At 43.6% G+C, this 25321-nt stretch overlaps 1 protein-coding gene and 1 long non-coding RNA gene across 2 annotated transcripts in view; one reads left to right on the top strand and one right to left on the bottom strand.

Annotated features, from left to right (window-relative positions):
* ank1a (ankyrin 1, erythrocytic a) overlaps nt 1-25321 on the bottom strand; it is a 51938-nt gene that overhangs the window by 8692 nt on the left and 17925 nt on the right. The window contains exons 17-40 of the mRNA XM_079515471.1: nt 24966-25163; nt 24717-24815; nt 23314-23412; nt 22618-22716; nt 21876-21968; nt 21667-21739; nt 21376-21396; nt 19328-19424; nt 19035-19113; nt 18376-18491; nt 17882-18106; nt 17617-17771; nt 17278-17489; nt 14249-14453; nt 13186-13282; nt 12774-13002; nt 11501-11629; nt 11249-11368; nt 11076-11160; nt 10721-10795; nt 10431-10562; nt 9961-10113; nt 3760-4387; nt 1568-1922 (exon numbers count right to left, since the gene is read on the bottom strand). Coding sequence (XP_079371597.1) covers nt 1568-1922; nt 3760-4387; nt 9961-10113; nt 10431-10562; nt 10721-10795; nt 11076-11160; nt 11249-11368; nt 11501-11629; nt 12774-13002; nt 13186-13282; nt 14249-14453; nt 17278-17489; nt 17617-17771; nt 17882-18106; nt 18376-18491; nt 19035-19113; nt 19328-19424; nt 21376-21396; nt 21667-21739; nt 21876-21968; nt 22618-22716; nt 23314-23412; nt 24717-24815; nt 24966-25163 — 3774 coding nt within the window. The remainder of the gene's footprint in view (nt 1-1567; nt 1923-3759; nt 4388-9960; nt 10114-10430; nt 10563-10720; nt 10796-11075; nt 11161-11248; nt 11369-11500; nt 11630-12773; nt 13003-13185; nt 13283-14248; nt 14454-17277; nt 17490-17616; nt 17772-17881; nt 18107-18375; nt 18492-19034; nt 19114-19327; nt 19425-21375; nt 21397-21666; nt 21740-21875; nt 21969-22617; nt 22717-23313; nt 23413-24716; nt 24816-24965; nt 25164-25321) is intronic.
* On the top strand, nt 14780-17157 carry LOC306933312. Its single transcript, XR_013791211.1, has 2 exons — nt 14780-15424; nt 15497-17157. It is a non-coding gene; the product is annotated as an uncharacterized lncRNA (long non-coding RNA).

Here is a 25321-nt window from a genome sequence, read left to right as displayed (position 1 = left end):
AGGAATGGCCGACCCATGACATCAAATCCGGCATCAGCAATCTTGGGAGGCTTCTGTTTCTCTCCACCCTCTCTCTCTCCCTCTTGCTCTCTCAATCCTGCTCTGTTTCTCCCTCTCCACCCCGTCAACCTCTCTTTTCCACACTTCTAAAAACACCCCTCTCCCCTTCTTCTCTCTCTCTCTCTCTCTCTCTCTCTCTCTCTCTCTCTCTCTCGTATACATGTGACGTGTCAGCTTTAAATACCCCTGGCTGCTCCTGTGAGGTTCAGTGTAGTGTGGAATGGTCTCTCTCATGTACTCTACTTAAAGTTTAAACACAGGATGGTATAGTTATGGTATGGTATATTTGTAAAACAGGCAGCTCAAATCAGTCTGATTGGAGTCTAATGCCTTCATACAGTCCATTAAAAAAAATTAGGCTACGAATCATACAAAGCCATAAGGTAGAAACAATAACTATTGATAAAATGACGTTGAAGGTCAACTTTGACTTCCATTGTGACCTCCGTGGAGGAATTAACCAGAACACTGCACGTCTCTTGTTATTAAAAAAAAACAAAAAATGTACAACATGCAGAGCTGCGGAAGGATGAGATGAATGAAAAAAATATAATCTAAAAGTAAACATAATACAGGCAGTGTAAATGGTAACAAAACATACCATTTATACACTCCTCAGAGTTTAATGAACACTCAAGATTGTACTGTGCACCCCCTCACCCAGTGAGAAGGGCACTGTGGTGGTGGTGCTGGAGTGTCAGAAAGTTGACACATGTGATGGGCTGGGATAGGGGATCATGTTACAGAGTGGTAAAGTGAGAATGCAAGCTATATTTAGCAAGATATGCTGCTGTCTGTGCCCATCTTGGGCCCAGTGTGTGTGTGCTGCAACTGTGCTGCAACTGTTTTAATCACACCTTGCAGGCAGGGACGGCTCCAGGGGGGGGCAAGGGGGTGCTTTAGCCCCCTCTGGTGGAGGCTTAGCCCCCCCCCCCCCCCCCCCCCCCCAAGCCCCCCTCCAAACAAGCCAAATTGACTGACTTCTATGTAAACCAAGATTCATTAGCCCCCCCTCTAAATAGCCAGCCCCTCCATAGCACCCCCATTCACAATTTTCTGGAGCCGTCGCTGCTTGCAGGTGTGTGGTAAATTATCCAAGGCGCTTTACATAGATTCTGTGCATTACATTCACCCATTCGCACACACATTCATACACCGATGGCGGCGGAAACCATGCAAGGCACCAACCAGCACATCAGGAGCAATTAGGGGTTCAGTGTCTTGCTCAAGGACACTTCAACACTAACTCTGGGAGGAACTGGCAACCTTATGGTTACCATCCAACCACTCTACCCCTGAGCCACCGCCGCTCGTGTGTGTGTGTGTGTGTGTGTGTGTGTGTGTGTGTGTGTGTGTGTGTGTGTGTGTGTGTGTGTGTGTGTGTGTGTGTGTGTGTGTGTGTGTGTGTGTGTGTGTGTCTGTGTGTTTGTGTGTGTGTGTGTGTGTGTGTGTGTGTGTGTGTGTGTGTGTGTGTGTGTGTGTGTGTGTGTGTGTGTGATTTGCTCACCTGCCCCCTCATGCGCACATCGTCCCAGGCTCTCAGCTCTGGTACCCTGTGAGGGAAGCCCAGCCCCTTCTCAAATGGCTGGGTACCTCTGAAGTGCCCTCTGAGGATTTCCGAATGTCCCATGTCCCGTACTGGCTGAAGCAAAGCCTCTTGGGATACCCGGGACTGGTCTCCATCCATTGCATTGCGTACTGATGACATCATGGTATCCATGGCCTGTCTGGGCTTGGGTTGGGAGCCCACCCAGGCCTGAGTAGGGTCAGTGACGGGGACCCAGCCAGGGCCTGTCTGCTCCTGCAGGTAGGACAGGAAGGAGCCACCGCCACTCCCACTTCCATTGCTACCATTAGATGACCTAGAAGGACAGAAGGGAACAGTGAGGAAATGGCAGAGGATTTGTTGGTGCACACTGCACAGTACAATCCTCATTGCTCACACTCCACCCAAAATCATGTTTTTGGGTGGAGTTTTTAGTGTGTTTTTGAAGCTTATCTAATATAATCCTGGTGGCTATTAGCACTCTGCTTTTCTCTAAAGCATATATGGATTTTTACCTCCAAAATTAAGACTGCCCTCTCTGTGAAAGCAGGTGTGGCACGTGACATGAAATTCAGGTACTGCGTTAGCGTCATCAGGGACATGCCAATCAAATCCTTTTCAAAGGCATGCATACAGTGTTCCTGAAATTCCTTGCATAATTCATGGCTGTACTCAGCCTCTGATTGCCATATTCCCACATGACAGCAAGAGCAGGAAGCAGACTTGGTACTAGGAAGTAAATAGAAACACGTGAAAGAATCTAGTCGTGTGTGTGTGTGTGTGTGTGTGTGTGTGTGTGTGTGTGTGTGTGTGTGTGTGTGTGTGTGTGTGTGTGTGTGTGTGTGTGTGTGTGTGTGTGTGTGTGTGTGTGTGTGTGTGCGTGTGTGCGTGCGTGTGTGTTTTTGTGTGCGAGCGTGGCACGTTGTTGGCTGTGATTGTGTAAAAACTTTGTGTAGACTTTTTTACTTCTATAGGCTCAGTTTGTTTGTTTGTTTGTTTAGTTGATTCCAGGGATGTTGCATTGCATATTAGCATATTCATCATGAGGGGCTGTTCCTGCAGGCGTGGCATAATGGCATAATTCCCAGCAAGCACAGTCAGGACCTGGACAAATTAGTGAATTAGTCTCGATTGGGGCCAGATCAAGTCAAACCATGACTAGTCAGATCTGGCCCAGAATATCACTTGATTTCAACCAACATAAAATCTGCCCAATAAGACGGATGTCCCTGGATGAATCAGAGAGAGTCTGATCAACTTAAGTCATATCATAACTAGTCAGGTCTGGCCCAGAATAAGCTATATTATTTCAACTGGTGAAGACGTTGTGGAAATGATGTAAATATCATCCCCATAGTGGCTGTGATCTGGCCTAGTCCTGAACGTCCTGAACGTCACCGGAGGACGTTATCATAACGTCATAATTTGGCTTGCTGGGTTAATAATATATCCTAGAATTGTTAATAAGTTCAAGGTGCTAGGTGGGCTGACTGGGACACATAAGTTGGTAAGGCAATAGGGAGCCGGTGTTGGATTCCAGCGAAACCACCCCTCTAGTCCTTGGAAATGGCTCGTTCCTCCAACCTAGTAGGCGAGTGACATGGAGCTCTAACCACTCGGCTATCAGGTCGTGTAAATGGATAAATGAACACTGAGGATTTTACTGTGTATAAATCCTGAAATGTACGGTGTACATTACATTATGTACTAATATTTCAGCGGACAAACACAACAATACACTTTCCACTGTGGAGTGCGGACTGCTTATTTTTCATACCCATCCTTTGGTGCAAAGTGTCAAAACACAAACAAATTCATACATTAGACCAACAAATATCAATTTGATATTAGTTAAAAACCACACCTCTCAAACCGCTCAAACCATTACAATGATGTTAAATTTCTATTTGCATTGATATAGGATTTATCTAATGAATGGCTCTTTATGCTTTTGACATTTATATTTTTTTAGTGTCAGGTTGGAATGTTTGTTCTACCAATGTAGTCGGAATAATGGGATGTCGGAATTACAAGCGGACCCCAACACGATTTAACTATAGTGATTTTTTTGTCAGCTGTGTGAGCGCCTACCAGAGAGATGATTGATATTTCAATATCCAGGTGAGAAGTAGATGCATGGGAGTCTGGCTCACCTGTCTCCATTTCGATCTGCTACACAGCTCAGACCAGGTGACTCGCTCAGCCGGGCGTACACCCTTTGTTGTCCTGCAACAAGAGAAAGCCCTTCTTCTGAGCCTGCCCCTCCGCCTCCTACTCCTCCAGCTCCACCTTGTGTTGTGTTAGTGAGTGCTGACGTCTCCGAACCCGCCTCTGACCCCTGACCATTGTTCAGCCCGTTTAGGTTGATCCCGGGGAGGGTGCCCCCGAGTGAGGCCGGCGTGGCAGTGCTGAGTGAGTCAACGCCCATCTCTGAATCATCCTCGGCCAGATCCATGGAGCCCCCACCCCCTCCGCTGGCCGCACTGGCCGCACTGGCCGGTCGGCCCAGGCTCCCGTACGGCAGCCCCAGCAGGCCTTCTGAATCATCAGCATTGCTGCACTCCAGTGAGGAGTCCTCCACAGCCACCAGGGAGGGGCTGTTACCTGAGGGCCACACCTGCACATCAGACATCTCCATGAGTGTGTCCTCCTCTGTGGTGGCAATGGGCGCACAGTCTAGGCTGGAGACTTCCTGCCAGTAGGGCTCGGCGCCCAGCGGGGAGGGCAGGCTGTACTGCATGGAGGCGGGTGAGAGTAGTTCTTCCGGCACCATTCCGTAACCTGGAGCGAGACAGAGAGAGGCACACTGACACGGGCCCCCCGCCTCGCTCCCCACCTCACCCCCACAGCACCGGAACCCCATGGGTGGGGGGGGAAGTGCCCCCAACTTAGGGGAGGGGGCAGAGGGGAGCCCGGGGGATTCATGGGGAAAATGGGGAATAAAAGGGGCAGGGGACTTAGGGCAGGGGAGCAAGGGCAGCTTTTAGGGGGAAGGGGGGAGAGGGGTGTGTCAAGCCAGATCTGCCAGCACTGACAGTGAGTGCAGCAGTATAGCAGCAGCAGTCACAGCCAGGCTGACCCAGCAGTGGCTGATGCTGCTCTGCTGACTGCAGGTAGAGGACCAGGGTTTACTGCCTCTGCCCCCATCCTGGGGCCGGGACACACACCTGTCCAGCAGGGAAAACACTTCTTCACACGTACTCATGCCATACATACATCTTTCTCTCTCTCTCCGGCTCTCTTTTGTCTCTCTTTCTCACTCACTCACACGCACGCATGCACGCATACAAGCATGTAGTAGATTATTATTATTTATTTTTTTACATATTGTAGTCAGGCTGGATTGCATGCATGCAGGCAAAGTCATTCTCTCTCCTGCGAGCATTATTTCATTCTCCTGTTATCTGTCACACAATTATAATTGCAGTTTCACGGCACGCCCCTCACTCATCCATACACGGAAATGTAAAAAAAAAAAAAAACTATTCGAGAAAAACTATTTACATATATTTTTGGTGTTCACTGGATACAAATTCACTCACACACTATAACAACAATCTTATATTAGTGCCATCATTGTAGACAGTTTAAAAATATATATATACAGGTATATAACTATATCTAACAGTGAGACTTCAAAAAGTTAATTAACAGACTCAGGTCACTCCACAACCATCTGTAATGCATTCAGAGACATCTCACACAGAAAGCAAGGCACGGGTGCAGTTTTTTCATGGTGTTGCAACTGTATGTTGTTTGTTGGTAGACGTCAGATAAAAACTGCACAGTAGAGTTCTGTGAACTCTCCGCTACGGAAAATGCTATTTTCAGAAACCCTCATTTGAATGGCTTAGTAATTTAGATTTTCAATCCTATTATCCATTAACCACAAATGATCTATTTTGCATCCATTTTGTATCCAAGTGATACTGAGCACACAAACTGGAAGTAAATACATTTTGTGTAGTGATAAATGGCAAGGAAGCATTGTGACATGTCGGAGGGGACATACACGGAACAACGGATGAAGTTGTGAAGAATATAAAAGAGAGAGGTCTGCAGCTATGTGGCCATTAATCTGACATGTGTGCATGGCATGTGGCAACATGTGGCGACGCGCGTGCGTGCGTGCGTGCGTGCGTGCGTGCGTGCGTGCGTGCGAGAGAGAGAGAGAGAGAGAGATGTATTACTGTCAGTGAGTACTGCTGAGAGTGCAGAGGATATTAGTGTCACTGTCCCTAACTCACAAACCCCCTGACTCACAAAACACTAATATGACTACAGCATAATATGAAGCACAACACCAAAGCAAGTTTGTTTAAAGTACTGTAAAGTTGTATCTTAATATAAAGCTTTCTGATCAAATTTGTTCAGCCAGTTTGTTACAATGTTCCCTTGTTAGAATTGTTGGTTGAGCTGCAAAGTGGCTCAGTGCAAGATTATTGTAATCTGTCATGTCATGTCATGTCATGTCATGTCATGTCATGTCATGTCATGTCATGTCTGAACTTGAACTTGAACCTTGAACACTGTGACTGACTGCATATTTGACTATCAGAGGGTGCTGCAGCTCAAGTATGCACACCTCAATTTTGCCGTTTCGCCCCTGCAAAGGCTTAGGAAGTTTTGAATATCTGTAAATTTGATTTAAAGCATTAAATGAAGTCAAAATCTAAAAATTAATTCTAAATTCAACTGGAAGTTTGCGTAAGGTTGCTAAAACTTGGCTGCGTCGGTGTGAGCCTGACAGTTTATATTGCTGATGTAAATGTGATTAATGATACATAGCTTGCGATGTTAGTTCAGGCAGAGAGGGTAACATGATTGTGCATTACTGTCTATGTGGGTGTATACAGTGTTCTGCAAGTCCCATACGGCATACGTCATATACTGTGCTGACGTGGCAATCAGGTTATTTAAGCTCACAGGAGTCTGTGTTCTTTGTGCGTTCCTTCTGCATATGCGTATGTTTGCTCCCACCGCCACCCCAGCACCACCAGTGCTATTAGTTCTGTTACCCATGGGGGTTGTTATTGTTTTTATCTATCTGAAATTGTGCTGAGCAGGAAGAAAAATTTAGCAGAGCCTGAACGCCAAGATAAAAGATTATATCCACACTTGTATTTTCATGATATAATAAAATATTGGTTCAATCTAGTTATCTAGAGTTATCTGACTGAACTGTATTTGTGTGTTTTTTTTTAATGTATGACAATTTTGAATTCATGTATGACTATGTATTTGTGAATCGTCTCTCTTCCTGTGAGTAGAAAGAAAAGACAGTGAGGAAAGGTGGAGTCATGCAGTCAGTGGTGGTGATTATACATGGATGTGATGACCTGACCCTCATGAGACAAAGACAAACAAAAAACACAGGGAAGAAATGCACCTGAAGCTCACATACAAATACAGTGAAGAGACGCAATCACGCACGCACGCACGCACGCACGCACGCACGCACGCACGCACGCACGCACGCACGCACGCACGCACGCACGCACACACGCACACACGCACACACACACACACACACACACATGCACGCACGCACACACACACGCACACACACACACACACACACACACACAGAAAAAATAAATAACGGCACATGAACACAAACAAATACAGAAACACAGGACAATCTCCAAATTACAATTGAAATACACTTAAACACACTCACATGAGCAGACACAGACACTCTAAACACATGTACAGTAAGGGGGAACTAAACCATGGGTGGACACTATTCTGTTGGCTATGTACCTCAAAGACACAAAATACTTAGAAATGGATATACAGTACATAGAATCAAAGGTGTACAAAACAGGTCACAACATTCATACATGAACAGAGCAGTCACAATTCTCAAAAAAAGGTTTTCTGATAACCTTTTTTTATTATTATTTTAACCCCCCCCCATAGAGGACAGAAATTTGAAGACGACGGAGGTGCCAGGCTGTAAGGTCATTCTCAGACATGCATGCCATGCAACAACAACAAGAAAAACTCTAGGTCATGCCTAAAATGCATCCAGACAACCTAGATGTCATCTCCCATTAAGCCACTGTGCCTGCACTACTGTTTGTCTCCAGGGCAAACATGGGCGAAGGCAGGAAATGAGGCTAGGTTTCATCCAACATGCAGACAGGCAAGAATGCAGGGGTAGAAGGGAATGGGAAAAGAGGACGGATAGGACAGGAAGGGGTATAGTCAGAAAGACAGGTACAGAAAAGAGGGAACAGAGAAAAGAAGAGGAAAGAGGCAGAGCGAGAGATTAAAAGGGGAGATGGACACAGACAGAAAGAGTGAGAGAGCGAGGGACACCTCCCCCTTCCCAGGGGGTGCTGAATACACAGTGTGTGAGGGGAATTGGTCACAGAGCAGACAATTAAAAAAGTGGAGTTTTCAGGAGTAAAAATAATAATAAGAAAAAGGAATAAAATGCAACAACTGGTTTAAAAAAAAAGAGGGCCATAGGTCAACATGAGGTCAGCATGAGGTCAGAGTTCGAAGAGGAGGATTGAGAAGGAGGAAGAGTAGGGCGGCTGGGCTGCAGATGACATGTCCAGAGAAACACACACAGAGAGAGAGGGATAGAAATTCACAGGGACCGGTACAGGGCTCCCAACAGGACATCAGCAACCCTGACGAGACTCAAACTACACCCCATGCAAACACAGGCAGACAGAGTTGAAATATCCCATTAGAGAAGGCTAAGTCTGTAAGCTGTCCTGTTGTCTCTGTAACGATCTTATTCACTTATTACTTTGAAAACTGCCAACGCTTGTGAAGGAAACCTGGAATCTTAACCTGGAATTGCTTATACCGACGACAGTGAACTACTAGACTTAAGGAAGAGTCACTGAAAAAACTGGTAATGAATAAAGATAAGAGATACAGATGGCTAGTCTGAATGGAACTGTAAAACGGATTCTCCTACTCTAGATGATACTTAAAACTTGCTGCAGCTGAAACACACTGTTCCTCAGATGATACAAATGTGCACCTGCCATTTGATTCATAAACCTGGATAGAAAATCATAAACCACTTTGTAATCATGGTGTGATTAGCTGAAGATGCAGTTGACCAAATTTGCATGTGTGCCATTGTGCTCTTACAGCATACTTTGGAGGGTGGCAGGTGTGTGGGACATGTTACGAGTATGACACAAGAGCAGAAATGGCCACCGTGTGGATGTGGTCAACTCCCAGCCTTGATGGAGGTATTGTCCGGTAAATGTGCGACAAAAGTTATGTCAAAGCAAAAGACCTTTGGGAGGCAGGTATAGACAACACAGATAAGACAGGCAGCCAGACAGACGGACAGGTATCAGATTCACTGCAGCTGTGATCTGAATGTCTCCCTTTTGAACCTTTGTGCCTCATGGTCATGTCTCTATGCATCATTACATCACCAGGTATTGCTCCAGTTTGCACAGAGAGGACCTGGCACCTGTTGGAATGACCCACGGCCACACTGGACACGAGAGCAGAGAAGAGAGGCCAGTGCTCTCCAGTGAGGGTCAGTCCAGTGATGAAGGAGCTCACACGGGTCCAGAGGTGAAACTGGAGTCAATCAGATGTATGTTATGCATGTGGTAAAGGAAACCATGAGGTAAAGGAGTAAAAGACTGAGTTCTGACAACTGGTGTGAGCGCCAGTTAGGGTACACTTAACGCTAAAGGCAGATTCATATCATGTATGGCAATGATTCATTTTATGAGTCATTTTATGAGTCATTTTACAGTCCATATAACATACTGAAATGTTTACCACATCAATTACCATATCAATTACTTTTCAAATAATTGATGAAAAACATATTCCTGTATTAAATATTAATTAAAATGGTGCATTACAATAGGTTATGACATATAAAAGATAAAAGGGACTTTGTGGTTTTAGTGGATGTTCAAAAAGAAGTAATTCATCTGACTGATTCTTTGACAGCGTCAAATCTGACCTGTCTTTACATCAGTAAGATCTTAGCCTCATTGACAACTTTAAAGGTTTTCTATTTATTATTTCACTGTATTTGTCTTAAACAACCACCCAGTGAATAAACACATCATGGAAGTACAACAGAGGCATTTGTAGGAGTGTCCTGAGTCTCTCTCCAGGTTGAAGGGGTAAAAACCTGTAGAAGTCTGACATTTGTGGCAGTGTTTGTACAGAACTGTGTTTATGAAGAATACATAACAGGAGCAACAGGCAAAAAAAAGAGAGATAGATAGATACAGAGCAAAACCATCCACGGTATGCATTTGGGGAGGCGGAACGTTTGTACTGGAAGGGTGGGACTTGACAAAGAGTATGCAAAAAGGGCTGCATTTTGGGAGGACGGGGGCACTTACCATTGGTGATGCCTGGGGACAGGTGGTCTCTGTCATTGTGTCTGCGTCTGCTAGGCTCACGGCCTTGTCTCCCAGCCTGAGGAGGCTGGCCCTCCAACATGCTGACTATATCCATGCGGTCGATGCTCTTTAGAGCCACGTACAAGCTCTCCACTGTGATGAAGAAACATGGAGACAGATGGAATAGAGAAAGAAGACAGAAAGAGAGATGGTGAGAGAGGAGATGGAAGAGAGAGGGGGCGGGGGCAGGCGTGGACAGAGGGGGGGAGGCACGGCAAGACAAAGAAGCAGGGTGGGTCCGTACCAAAACTGAGAAAAAAGTTGGGGTATCCGAGGATAAATAGCAATACCATTAAGGGGACACAAAAAAAGACATCATGGACAAGTTGTTAAAGTTATACATATGACTATCAGGGAGGATATGGGAGGTCAAATGGAGTTTAGAACAGTCTCACATCTCTTATACTGACTCTTTGCCCTCTTTCCTTCACGAGTAGCCCAGAGGTTGAGCAGTGTAGAGCTCTGCTCCAGCAGTGAGTTAGGATTCTCCACACGGATCTTGTTGATGTCATCAACGCTAAACTGAAGCTCTCGTGCCAACTCTGTTTAGACAGGGATACGGAAGGGTAAGATTTAGCAAGAGAGGGAATTATACAAATAATTTTATATTTTGCAATATTCTGGAACATGTTTGGAAAACACACATGCACGCACGCACGCACGCACGCACGCACGCACGCACGCTCGCTCGCTCACTCACCAGCCCAGCTCAGCCCCAACTGTTCTGCAATCAAAGCCATCTTCAACTCTGTCCTTTCCATGGCACTCATTGATGCTGCAGAAACCAGACCACAACTGATCTTCAACATTGTGAGACAATACAATCAAAGTAGTGATTTTCACTGCATGAGGCACATGCCTCATGCAGGGATCTTAAATGCTGTAAAATGCTGTAGTGCTGCTCTGGACAGATATGTATATACAGTAGTAAGATTAGAAACGTGCAACTTTAAAGGAAAAACAAAACAGGCATTTTACTTATTGTCATCTAGCTATAGATGACATCATAAGCAAATAAGCATGTGCAGGCATTTTCAGTTGGGAGAGTCTCATACCCATAGCAGGCTCATTCAGGGCACTGTATCTTTCCCTTAGGGCAAGCGGTGTCAGAGTTCGCCTCCTGTCTTCACTCCCTACAATCTGCCAAACACAAGCAAGCACTGAAATCTGTCTTCTCAAGGAACACGAGATGCAATATCATCATGTCTGTGTTTGACTAGGTCGGTACCTTGATACACGGAGGCATGGTAATGTTGAGGTTACAAAGCACATGTTGACTGTCTTCATACTTGGTGGACTTGCGCAGGAAAGACAGAAATCCAGTCGGATCCTTACTGCTGTCTCTCACCTTAATTTGACAAACAAACAGCAGAAGCATGCTCGAGACATACAGTATACACACTCATCAGGGGTGGGTGCTGGGCATTATTAAGCCTCAGACACAGGGGGAATTTGTTGTGAGGTCTAATGTGAACAACACCTTGACAGAGACAGGGAGCCGGTTGTCTTTGAAAGCCTGGAAGCAGAAGCTGCGAGGCTGCTGGGTGGCCTTCCTCACCGGCACAAGGTTCCCTGAACATTCCAGGTGAAGCGGCATACCCTCCATCACCTGTAGAGGGCGATACTAGCATCAACCAATGTGGAGGACACAGACAGCACAAAATGGCTCCGGCAGGAAGCAATAGTGTGAGAAACATTCACGATTCCGAATCTAAACTAAATAAATAATAACATTAGGTGTCCTTATCACTGATGTCCACAGCAATGGACATCAGTGACAAACTGTGACATCAATCTTCTTAGGTGTTGGTTTGAACAGGAAATTGTATAAAGATAAGCTATATACAGTGGGAATTTTAAACCTATATTCTTTTGAGGAAATATATTCTTCACTGCTGGCCCTTGAGCAGCACTACAAGGGGTCACATGGCTTGTTGCATGGGCACCTTGAAACAGTTGGTGAAGAAGGAGAGTTTCCCTGGCAAATGTTTCTCAGCTTTTCTAGGATTTCAACTTGCAGCCTTTCCATAATTCCTTTATGTCTATCCTTCTGTCACTCCATATTTTGTTCCTTTTCAGCCAGCGCAGCTGACAAAGTTAAAAAATAATAATACAAAAAAATACATACATTGCTGCCTATAGGCCTAGTTTCTTTACAGACATCAGGATTAGAATTGAGGATTGGTCTGTAAACCCATTCAGTGAAGCAGGATGCTTTCATTTCAATTTAGTGCTGGGCAATTTACTGAAAATATATTGAAACCGATATTTTTAATATTGCCATTTAATTTTCTCATATATCAATGAATTGACACAATACAATTCGTAGATTTTTCGTCGACAAAATAGATTATTTGTAATGACATTCTTGGATGCAGGCGCAGGTTTAATAAATCCAGGCAAAGGTGCAAGGGAATAGGCAAAAGGCGTAGTCAAAGGCAAAGTTAGAATAAGCAACAAACACTGACAAAAGCTATAAATGGCCGGGACCGTGTGGAGTGGCTAGTGTCTAGTGCAGGCAAACAATACTGACTGAAGTGGAGTGGCAGAGGGGGTGATTATATAGGTGTGGACTAATGAGGAGCAGGTGTGTATAGTTAGTAGGTTGGAGAAGATGATCTCTGGAATGAGGGCATGGGCGTGGTCCTGACATTATTCTGATTAACCACTTTGTTTTATACTTGGTTTGTAACTACACTGTATTTCTGCCTGCCTACTGACCTCTATGTCTGTATTTCTGCCTGCCTACTGACCTCTATGTCTCTGCTTCGAGCCACCTCTGTGAAGTTCTCATGTTGTTCCAGGGTTTTGTCCATCTTGTCATCGGTCATGCAATAGCAGCGTAGGCGGCCCTCTCGGATCTCATTCATCTTAGCAAACACCACAAACTTGGCCATGTAGGGTACAGCTGACAGCTCCCTGTAGAGCAGGTTAGCAAAAGAAACAGCCTCGGCTGTTCGCGGACAGTCTGCCAGCCAGAATCTGAGAGGGAATAACAATACGTGTTTTAACCATCACACATAAAACTAAATTTTGAGTTTGTTTTTGAACTTGTCAGGAAATAGCTATATCCTAGCTGCTGTTTGGGAAATGTCAAACGCTTGGTAATACACCTAGATAAATATATAGATATAAGACAGGTGTACTGTAGGTCCTTTGACCTACCTTGCTGACACATTGGTTGTGAAACTGGCACAGTCATTGGCATACATGAGCTTTGTGGTTCCAGTGATGTCCTCCCATTGGGCTGGAGCTGTGCCACCTGTGGCGCAAGCAGGAGGGACATATTGGTTAACCACCTAAGCCTGACACCGTTGTATTCCGAAAATAGGTGATCTACAAGCTCACAACACATCGCCATATACGACACGTTGTGAACTTGTAGATCTGCTATTTTCGCCGCACGACACTGGCGTAAGACGAGTATAAATTAAGCATATTGTTGCTGTCGGGCAGAAACTTCGTCATACTGCAGTGTCACGCGAAATTAGCTAAATCTACAAGCTCACGTGTGAGCTTGTAGATTGGCTATTTTTTGCTATTTTATGTTTGGTTTTTTTAAAGTGTAAGTGTAAGTGTAAGTGGTTAAGTATAAAGTTCTATAAGAACCAGAGATTTGTGACTAAATAATAACTACATTGGATCCAGTGAAACACAGATTCTTTTTTCCATTTCCTGAAAAGTAACGGTTTTGGAAGGTTTCTGTCCGACAGAGACGATATAAGCCTAGGCGTTTTTTGCGTGATATGCCCAAAATAGGGACACATGGAAATCCGTTATTTCCGGTGAGAGGTTGCGCTTGATTTATGGAGCATGCTTTTTATGCCGACATGTCCTGGAATGAAAGACAAATTATGTTTTTTTGCAAACTGACAAGTTTCACGATAGTAAAACGATTCTTTTGATACATAAATCTTCACTCTCAGGAAAGAAAAAGGGAATTAATTGTCATATGCGTGTGTTGCAAAAGAGTTGGAGGTGTTTCTTGTATGGATTCGGCTCCTTTTCATGGCTTGTGAACTTGAAAAACACTGTAGGACAGAAAAATATATCTACCGTGTATTTAACATTATATACTCACAAACGCAACGCTAATACCTGTGTTGTTTGCACTTCCAAGGCAATGGCGGATTTGTACACGCCACCAAACTTGTATGTGTGTCTCAAAGAATTACACTGTTGAGTTAATCAGATCCCTCTTCTTACACACAGCCCCAGTGCACAGTACCTATGACGGAGCAAAGCAAACGTAGACTGGTTGTGTCCCCCTCCCCAGAGTCTCGGGGGCTCTCCTTCCAGGATGGAGGTAGGGGGATGCGAAGGCCGATGGGCCGGTGAAACTTGCGTCGTCTGGGCTCAACCGTCACCACAGGGCTAAAGTTTGCCTGGTTACCCAGCAACTTGGCAACCAGATCATCTGGAACTGGCTGAGCCTGAGGACAGAAGACATTTTGGGGAAGGGAGTGCATGATATAGGCACCATCATGATGATGATGATGTGGTGGTGGCGGTGGTGGTGAAATAAAGGGCAACATAGAATGTTGACAGACACAAAGTTTGGTAAAGAAGTGAGAACAGGAGATGGTGGGATGTGTATGTCCGATGGTTCAACGGAAGAGTAAAAAAAGATGAAGAAAGGACAACCAAATGGGAGAGAAAGAGTTCCATAGTGAATAGAATGTGTCCTACTTTGATTGTGCTATACAATCTATCTAAAAGATCATTTCAACACAAATTGCTTCTCTTTTTTTTAGATGTGTTTATTGTAAATGTAACAAAACGTGTTAACATTATAATTCTACAAATATTCATACAAAACAAATATAAAATAAAAAGGCATAGGTGTTTTGCACAAAACAAGCAGACAAAATAAACATGTTAATGTAATAAAATTTGTATATGCACATCTAATGTAGAACATAGATAAAATAATACAATATACTGTAACAGGTCAGGGGAAAGCCATATGAGGGAATAAAGATAATTATAACCATATCTATTTATCTTTATTTACATTCAGTTTAACTGTCACTGTATTTAGTTTTGAAAGTTGAGAGCATAGTACTGTATGTATGCAATCAATGCGCCATGCATGGAATACATGGCTTATAAAGCTATAAATAGAGCTATGTCTACGTTCAACTGAAAGACAGCTGTTGAAATAATATATATAATATATATAATAATATAATATTTATAAATATATATTTAAATATAAAACTGAAGGTCCATTTATATTTATCCTGTGCTCCCCATTCAAGTGACGTTTACATATATTTTATGCCCTTACAATGTATTGTATATGACCATATTTATTGCATATGACCTTGAAATTCACGTCAGACACGTCACACCACCATATATGGCCGTCAGTCTATCACGCCTTGTGACACGCTCCATATATGTCCATCTCCATATATATAATATAATAATCACGAGAATGACTTTATCAAACCCTGGATAGCCATACATGGAGAAGACTGGATCATCACCTAGATCTGCATACGGTATATGGAGCCGGCCAGCAATTCTACATCTAACCTCAAACCTGACCTCAAACCTCAAACCTTTAGATCTCCATATATGGAGCTGACCTGTTCTGACAATCTATATGTTGATCCTTTCCCACCTGTCCTTCCTCTTCGATCTTTTGACTGATACCTGTCCATTCCCACTAGCCAGGCCCGCCCCAAAGTTATTAGTGCAGCCGCGCCAACCTGGGCCCTCATCAAATACACTAAAGACACTGCCCCCGCTGCCAACGTTAGATCTCCATATATGGAGCTGACCTGTTCTGACATTCCATATGTTGATCTGACCTCATAAAACCCTGTAGACTCAAGACACGATCCATATGGCCAGACCTCATGAAACCCTGTACACTGCACTGCCCCCGCTGCCACCCTTAGATCTCCATATATGGAGCTGACCTGTTCTGACATTCCATATGTTGATCGGACCCCCATGCCAAAGCGCCAGAGCTCGCCCAGCAGTCTGCCATCGCCCAGGCGGATGCATGCACGCGACCTCGCCCTTTAGGGCGTCTTACTGGTATCTATAGATACTTATTACTTTTTTATTTGTGATCCAAGAATATTTCTCAAGAAATGCTGAATAAGGTAATTATGGAAAAGGATAATGTAGCTACAGCTTGATTTGTATGGTAAATCATATTCCATTTCCTATAGGCCCACTGCTGTAATGAATGTTTCATGGTGATTTAGGTGTTCACTATTCCAAGGACAGATAACTACATAACCATTTTATAGAACAAAGGAATAAATCTGATGATATATTAAGTTATATACTAGATATTTTATATTGTAGTTAACCAAATTTGAATATCACAATATCGTATTATTTTCTTTTCCCAAATAGTCAACTAATCTATGCTATCAAGTAGACCATAAAATGAGAATAAGATAATGTAATAAAGAAATTGATTGGTGTTTACCCAGCATTCAAAAACATAACTTTTCAAATTATCATATGCAACAAAGAGAAGCATTTCCGATTGGATTCAATTGTAATTAGCAAAACTAGAAAGTTTTACATGATATATGATTTGGTCATATCATTATTCAATTACTAAACTTGAATTGAATTAATTGTCTGTTCAATTCATAATTTCCCCCTTAGTTGGATCCTTATATGATTCTTATTGGTTTAGCCAGCTTACAATATCGAGTTGGGATAGTTGCCCTGGTAAGTTACCTAAGTTCATTATTAAGTGCCTTTACTGTATCAGTTTTGCTACAGTATGTGGGATAATGTGGAAATGGTCATTATCTCAACATAACTGCAGGCAAATGAAGCCTTATAATTCCATGGCCACATGTGTCCACCAGACATTATGCAGACCTAAAACCTTTGAGCAACAGGAATATACCCAAACTAAATCAATTATCCTGGGAAATTATAAAACATGCTTAAACTGATAAAAAAATGATTTCACTGAATCAGAAAAAAGATATCGGAAAATAGTAAATTAAAAACAGATATTTGTAACATGTGAAAATGGTGTAGGATGAACACAAAACACATAAGAAGACAAAACGTGAAGGTGCATTATGTGAAATACAAAACAAAAAGGTCCAGAAAACAATTCTTAAAAATGCAAAGAAAAAAGAAAATAAATCCTAACGCAACCTGTTCTGATAAGCTGCCCACAGCTCAACTTAAGTACACCGAACATGTTTTCAGGTATTAAGGATTCTGTCTTCCTTCTCCTTCCTCCTCATCATCCTCCCATCTCACCTGCAGTCCCAGGCGGACGCGTTTGGTGACCGCTGTCTCAGGAAAAGAGGCCTGCACCAGGGGCACCAGCTTGCTCGTCAGCGAGCCTCCCTCCGGTCCGATCAGGTCACTCTCCTGCTGGACACGTGACACGACCGCGAAGTACAGCGGGAAGTCGGTGGAGATGATGCGACGGATACGTTTCTTCACAAGCTCCTCCTGACTCTCCAGTTCTGAAAGGTTAGAAATCTCATCAGGGTGATGTAAGATATAAGAGCAAAATGGTCACTGTCTCAATGAGGTCAGTTGTAGTGTCAGAAAATGTCAGACAAATGTGTCACAATACATTGGTCTCCTTACCCTCATCCATTCCATTGAGGATGGTCTCTAGCACATCGTCACCATAGCGATTACGGTGTTCCTTCCAGACGGAGCCGTTCTCACTCCTCAGCACCACTAGCTCGCGGTCTCCACGACCCAGAGCAGCGAAGTGCGGGATCTCAACGATGACCGGTCTGATGCACGGACACACAGGTTGTGTTTGAGCATGAGCATGTGAAAAAATTGTTTTCATTATGCTATTTGCACCTCAACAGAGGATTGGGAGTTTAAACAATATTCTCACCCCAGGAACTGCATGCTGGCTGGTCCCAAGGAGATGATTCTGCTGGCCAGTCCTTCTCCTTCAACAAGTGGGGGTGGGGTGGTCAATTTCTGGGGCTTGACCAGGCGGCAGGTGATGCGGGTGGGGGCGGCACATGTTCGCGGAGGTATAATGACACGGAGCCCGTTGTGTCTGCTGCCTCTCATGGAGCCACCACGAGCATCTACCATGAAACTGACCAGGAACCTAGAACAGGCCAAGCTCATGCTCATACAAAGCTCATCACAAACAAGCTTGTCCTTTAACCAATGAACCTTCAACCACCAAAAATGACAAAAGTCTCCCAAAAATAGCACATCTACAAGCTGACAATGTGTCACAGCGCGAATCACTGTGAGTTTATAGATCTATTCATATCAAATTTCTTCAATTATTTCGTAACTATATGCCCAAAAGTGGGCCACTAGGGTGAATGTGGTTAAGAAATTGATGGGCTGCATATTTACTGTTCTGACCCTGTGTGTATGGGACTGGCCACCGGGCTGACATTATCCGATGTCTCTGTTGCTGGGCTGCTGGGGATCAAGGAATCATCATCATATTCCTTTGGTAGTGGAAGTGGAGTGTGTTGCTAAGAGAGACGGAAAGAAAGTCTTGTTGTTTATGGCAATGTAAAAACCTAAGCAACATTTTAGGTTGTTTGCTGTTGTTGCCCCAAAAGTGATATATTTAAAACAAAATCAAATTATACCTTTATCATACATTTGTTGGACAAATTTTGTAAAGCATTTCAGGTTATCAATAGGCATTGAAGACAAAAGCCACTACATTTGGAACCTTATTGTTTTTGAGGCAGACCGCACTAATACAAATAAATTTATCATGTAAAACACATTCATACAAGTTGAAGTATACCGGTAGTTGTTTTTATATTTTTTTACTTATATCTACCAAAACCGTATACAAATAATAATATATTGATACCCAACACTTGATGCAATTTCCACAATGTGTCACATTGCGTTGCGATGTGACACGTTGTGATGCGTTATGACTTATGAGCTTGTATAGGCAATTTTAACAATTTTTGATAAAGGGCTAGTTTGGGTCCCTGGCAGACACCAAATGTATCGGTTGGTTCACGAGCGAAAAGGTTTGGGAACCAGTGTTATACCTGATCCACCGCATGCTCCTGCAATATAACGGTCTCTGGAGAGACACAGGGGATCCTGGGAATGGATGGGGAATAGTTCCTGTCGAGGAAAAAAATGAAACAATAAAACAAGTGAAAAACAATAGACCGTCCTGATATTTCCACACCCCCCTCAACCTAGTCTTCCTCATCCCATCCATCTATGGTGTCATTTCAATCTGTCCGTCTAGTAGTTGTTACAGTATATTATGTTAATAACTCTCCCCCTGCTCCCCGCCCTGCCCCCTTAGCCAGTGCCCATCCCTCTCTCGTACTCCAGTGATTTCTTGGGGGAGAGGAAATCGTCATCGTGGTCTTTCATGTCATCCGTCTTCATGTACCTGGCCCCTTCCGTCCCCAACAGCTCCTCTCCTTCAGAGAACAACATGCCAAAGAGAGCCAACAGACCGTGGTCAGGTTGGTGAAACAGCAAGAGGGAGAGAAGGAGGAAAAAAAACAGAACAAGCAGTGTTAATAAGCTGTTAGAACAGTTAGACGACATACATAATCCAGGATTTAAGGAGTTATGGCTGTTGCCGAGCGTAGCGATTAGTGACAATGCTACATACGGTGAGGTCAATGGCAAAACATCCAATATTGGCTACATAATATACAGACTTCCAAAACAGATGGACATTTAGACATGGAGAAGGCACTAGAGTAGACCACTATATTCACTTCTGTATTCACTTCACTGTACAGTTAAACATACCAAATCTAGAGTAACACAAAAAGTCCAGTCAGAGAATATAACATTGTGTATAGGTGAACAGCAGCGGTAGACTCATAGTCATTCATAAGTGTGCGTCATGAAGATAACAAATAAATACATTCAGTTTTCTAATTAATATACATAATTATTTCGCACGAGCGCACGCACACACACACACACACACACACACACACACACACACACACACACACAAAATACCCCAAAACATCAGAAATTGACAAAACTAAACCAAAATAATCAGAACAAAACAGCATTTTCTCTTGTCTCAAGACTTTACTCTATTCATCTTACTCCACTTATTTGGCTGTCTTGCTAGTAACTGATGTATAGATATACCCAGAATGTGTGTTATACCCTTTACTTACCCCCTCAAAAGAAACAAAACTGTTGAGAATTTGTGAATGTACAGTATCAGCGTGAGAAGAGTTAGCATAGCCTGTGTGCAGTTTTAAGTGTGTTCCTATACTGTATGCCGTCCAGAGTCATGGATGCTATGTTTGACTCTCTGTGTGTGTGTGTGTGTGTGCGTGTGTGCGTGCGTGCGTGCGTGCGTGCGTGCGTGCGTGCGTGCGTGCGTCTGAGTAAGACGAATGTACCGCTATAGTTTCACCCTTCCGCAATCCGGATGTGAGATGTGTCTATAAGACAGCAACAAGTCTACTTTCTAAATTTAGCTCAACGGCGACAATCTGTCAGTTAAATTATCAGAGGCTTATTATTGTCACAAGGGTGTGTTTTAATTGTTTTGCCCATTGATAAGAAACAATTCCACCCCCCCTCCACACACACGCACAAACTAGAACAAATGAGACATGCACTCCTAAACTGATGCAGAAGATGATCCACAACACAATGGATACACATACCTATTGCACACATCAAAACAATGACAACATACCAGTGTGAACACACTGCTGATACAGAGCAGCTTTGGAACATTTGCATTTTTGTTTTACCAAAGAAGCCTGTCTCTAAGTTCATTTTCTTTAAAGTCATGGTTTTAATAATTTATACCTCGTCTCCTTTCAAAAGGGTTGTGAGATTAAGCGTAAAAGTGTGGACCCAACAACACAGGTTTTCTCTTGGTGAAGATTGTGAAGGTCATGTCACTGATGGGGAAACATTACTGGGAACGACAGTCCTGTTGCCAGTCTCAGTAACATGGAGGAAAAATATCTACAGAGTTAGTGAATGAGGATGTCATTGAGCGGACAGACACGAGTGCTGTCGGTGCATGCCAATGAGAAACCAGAGCCACTTTCGCAGTGAGCGCCACCAGAGAGAGAGAGAGAGAGAGAGAGAGAGAGAGAGAGAGAGAGAGAGAGAGAGAGAGAGAGAGAGAGAGAGAGAGAGAGAGAGAGAGAGAGAGAGAGAGAGAGAGAGAGAGACAGAGGCAGAGGCAGAGGCAGAGACAGAGACAGAGACAGAGACAGACAGACAGACAGACAGACAGACAGACAGACAGACAGACAGACAGACAGACAGACAGCAGATAAAGATGGAGAGGGAGAGCTTGAAATGGAGCCAGACAAACGCGACCATTACGACCTATAAGCACCGCACAGAGAAGAGAGAAGGAGACCGTCATACCTATGGTTAGCTGTGCAATTCCTACAAAAAAAGGGAAGTGAAAGGCAAAAAAGGACTCGTTTAGGAGGCTCTGCACACATAGATGGATGCATTTATGTGTTCAGTTCAAATATCATGAATTAAGCCTCATAAACTGAAAGCAAAATAAGGTGCAGCAACAATTCAAGAAATGTACTTCTCAAAAAAAGACATTGTTTGGCATAAAGCGTGCACGCGTAATACACGCGCGCGCGTGTGCGTGTGCGTGTGTGTGTGTGTGTGTGTGTGTGTGTGTGTGTGTGTGTGTGTTACCTTCATCCTCGGATACATCTAATATCTCATCCACTGTTTCTGGGAAACTCATACGATGCTTCTCTGTGGTAGTCTGAGGGCACAAAGAGTAAGAGAGAGGTGTAAGGTAATGCATTGGTTGATTGCGTATCTACAGTAGTATGATTATCATATTCTACAATAAATGCCATTGGAGTGTTAAGACTGCACACAGCGGCAGAACTTCTCACCATTGAAGCCGTCTCCTCTGTGACCAGCTTCAGGACATCAATAACAGATATGTACCCCAACCTCTTAGCGATGGCCAAGGCTGATAGACCGTTCTATCACACAAAGACAAGTGAGAGGAGCAATCATTTTACTAGTCATATAAAAAAATCAGACTCGTCTGAACTGAGTGGTGCTGTACTGTACTTGTACTTGTACTTGTACGTGTGTGTGTGTGTGTGTGTGCGTGCGTGCGTGCGTGCGTGCGTGCGTGCGTGCGTGCTAGGGTGCGCACCAGTGACACTTGGTGGTGAAAAAACGGTATTTCCGTGCTTAGACATACATACATACAGTACATACATACATACAGAGGGACACACATTACTGCGTATACGTATGTGTGGTTAGCACCACTCAAAAACATTTTTCACTAAAACTTCCTGCGTATGTATTTTGAAATAGCTGATAATAACATATTCCTTCCACCATGGCTTACCTTCTCGATGTATAAAGTATTGCATATAAAACCATTCTCTATTTAGCTGAGAGTGTATCCAAATGAGCTCTCCAAATCTCTACGGCCCATCCAATTGAAGCCATGACTGCCTCAGAGCATTCTGACAGACCACTCTCTTGTGGGTGTCAGTGAGTGTCATGTCATCCAGTGTCACCGTGCTTAGAGCTTTATTTAATCCACATTCCCCAGTCTGCTAGGAACGAAATCTAGACATTCCCACATTTACTGGGTTATACATAGTTACTCACTGTTGAGATCTCATTGGGCTCAGCTCCATGTTTCAGAAGTAAAGTCACAATTTCTGTGTGTCCCTGCTGAGCTGCCTGATGCAGGGGAGTGTAACCAATCTGGAAGGGAAAAGGGGGTATGTTTATAATGTTTATTTTTCTTCTGATCAGCTACAAATGTCACATTCATGACTCTGATTGATTGATTGATTGATTGAAATATTTATTCACAGTATGTAGAATGGGCACATTTCAAACAAAAGCACAAGTCAATACAAAAACTGCTATGAGGAACAGAACATTTAGAACATTTAAAGACGTACAGATATACACTTCTTCTACAGCTCAATATTTCATAATTATTATTTCGGTGTCGTCTAAAATTACTTTTGCAGACCACCATTTCTCCTATCAAATGAAAAACGTTTTAAGGTAATACATTATTTAATTCCTTTTCATTTCAGTGAATCACTATGCATGTCTGTAGTTTGGGGCCTTAGCAGTAAAAATGAATTGACCCATTTGTAATCCTGAGAGTGTACAAATGTACCCTTACAGTTGTACCATATGATTTGTACCCTGTACAAAGGTAACCAAATGACCATTACATGTCAATTTGGTATCCCTTGTGGACTCTCATAGACTAGTTAATTAATATTTGACTGTGTAACTGCCAGACTCTACTGTACGTACATTCATGAAGTTGGAGAGACTCACTCTAGTTTTGCTGTTGACGTTGGCCTGTTGCGTCAGGAGGAACTTCACCATTTTGATGTTGCCATAGTGACATGCTACATGGAGAGGAGTGTAGCCCATCTAGACACAAATGAGCACAGAAGACAAAAGTAACCATTTTAGGGCTGCTAACATGCACCACGTTTTGCTTTGTGTAGGGTTTTATCCTTCTGTTTATTTGAGTGCCTCCTTCTCACAATTTATCAAAAATGTATATATATATAAAAATTATACTTCTCCCCTGGTTTATCCTCTGTTGCAATAATAATGTTATTAAATCCTTTACTGCCATCTAGTGTTCAAAAACTTCTATGCCAGTCATTCACTTCAATGCTATACTGTACTGTACTGTACTGTACTGTACTGTACTGTACTGTACTGTACTGTACTGTACTGTACTGTACTGTACTGTACTGTACTCCACTGTACTGTACTGTACTCCACTGTACTCCACTGTACTGTACTGTACTGTACTGTACTGTACTGTACTGTACTGTGCTGTACTGTACTGTACTGTACTGCACTGCACTGTACTGTACTGTACCGTACTCCACTGTACTGTACTCCACTGTACTGTACTGTACTGTACTGTACTGTACTGTACTCCACTGTACTGTACTTCACTGTACTGTACTGTACTCCACTGTGCTGTACTCCTCTGTTCTGCTCTCTTCTCTTCTGTACTGTACTGTACCGTACTGAACTGTGCCATACTGTACTATACGGTACTGTACTGTACTGTAGCATACTGTGCTGTACCGTGCTGCTGTGCCCTGTGTATGTGTGTGCGCACGTGCGTGTGTGTATTACAAGTCCATGGGCTATATATAGTGACTCGGAGTGATTTTCATCTTTTTTTCAAATCCTCAAAAACGATGAAAAAACGGCATGCTATACACTGTCTCTGCGTCACTCTCTCTGCGTCACTGTCTCTGCGTCACTGTCTCTGCGTCACTGTCTCTGCGTCACTCTCTCTGCGTCACCGTCACTGTCTCTGCGTCACTGTCTCTGCGTCACTGTCTCTGCGTCACTGTCTCTGCGTCACTCTCTCTGCGTCACTGTCTCTGCGTCACTGTCTCTGCGTCACTGTCTCTGACTTTGAACTTTCAAAGTCGACTTTGAAATTTAAAAGTCGACTATTTCAAAATCGACTTTGAAATAGTGGGTACAGTACAGTACAGTACAGTACAGTACAATGGAATACAGTACAATGGAGTACAGTACAGTACAGTACAGTACAGTACAGTACAGTACAGTACAGTACAGTACAGTACAGTACAGTACAGTACAGTACAGACCCACATTTGGTTCCAAACTATCATTTAGACCCCCTGGAACTCCCTCACGTCATCTTTCCCAAAATATGCTTGTTAAAAGGGCCATACCCGCGTTGCAGCGTAGACTGAGGCTCCTTGCTTCATCAAGATGTCGGCAATGCCGACATGCCCTTCCTGGCACACCAGGTGGAGTGGGGTCAGTCCACTCTGGAGGGGGTAAAACGGACAAATACTTAAAAACACAGCCAGAAGTAAAGATCATTTCACAGATATAATGACTTTTAATTATGTTTTACTTAAATCACCAAATCAACAAAGAAAGTCCATCAACCCCTGCATCATCTCCAGAGTGCTTGCCTTGTTGCCCAGGTTGACGTTGGCCTGTTTGGAGATGAGCAGGGTGACCATGTCGGGCCGTCCCTCCTGTGAAGCCAGGTGTAGAGGCGTGACCCCCTGGAGGGACTCGGCATTGGCTGAAGCTCCGTACTGCAGCAGACTGTTGGCCACTTCCACCTGGTTCTGCTTGGATGCTATGTGTAGTGGAGTGTAGCCATTCTGAAACACACAATACAGTATGTTGTGCAATGCGCATATGCATGACTACAGAGAGACAAGGAAGAGCTATTTGTGAACAGAAAATGGCTTTTCAGCAGTGTGTGTGTGTGTGTGTGTGTGTGTGTGTGTGTGTGTGTGTGTGTGTGTGTGTGTGTGTG

Source organism: Electrona antarctica, assembly GCF_951216825.1.
Source record: "Electrona antarctica genome assembly, chromosome: 12".
Taxonomy (NCBI): Eukaryota; Metazoa; Chordata; class Actinopteri; order Myctophiformes; family Myctophidae; genus Electrona; species Electrona antarctica.
This window is presented reverse-complemented; position numbering and strand designations above follow the sequence as displayed.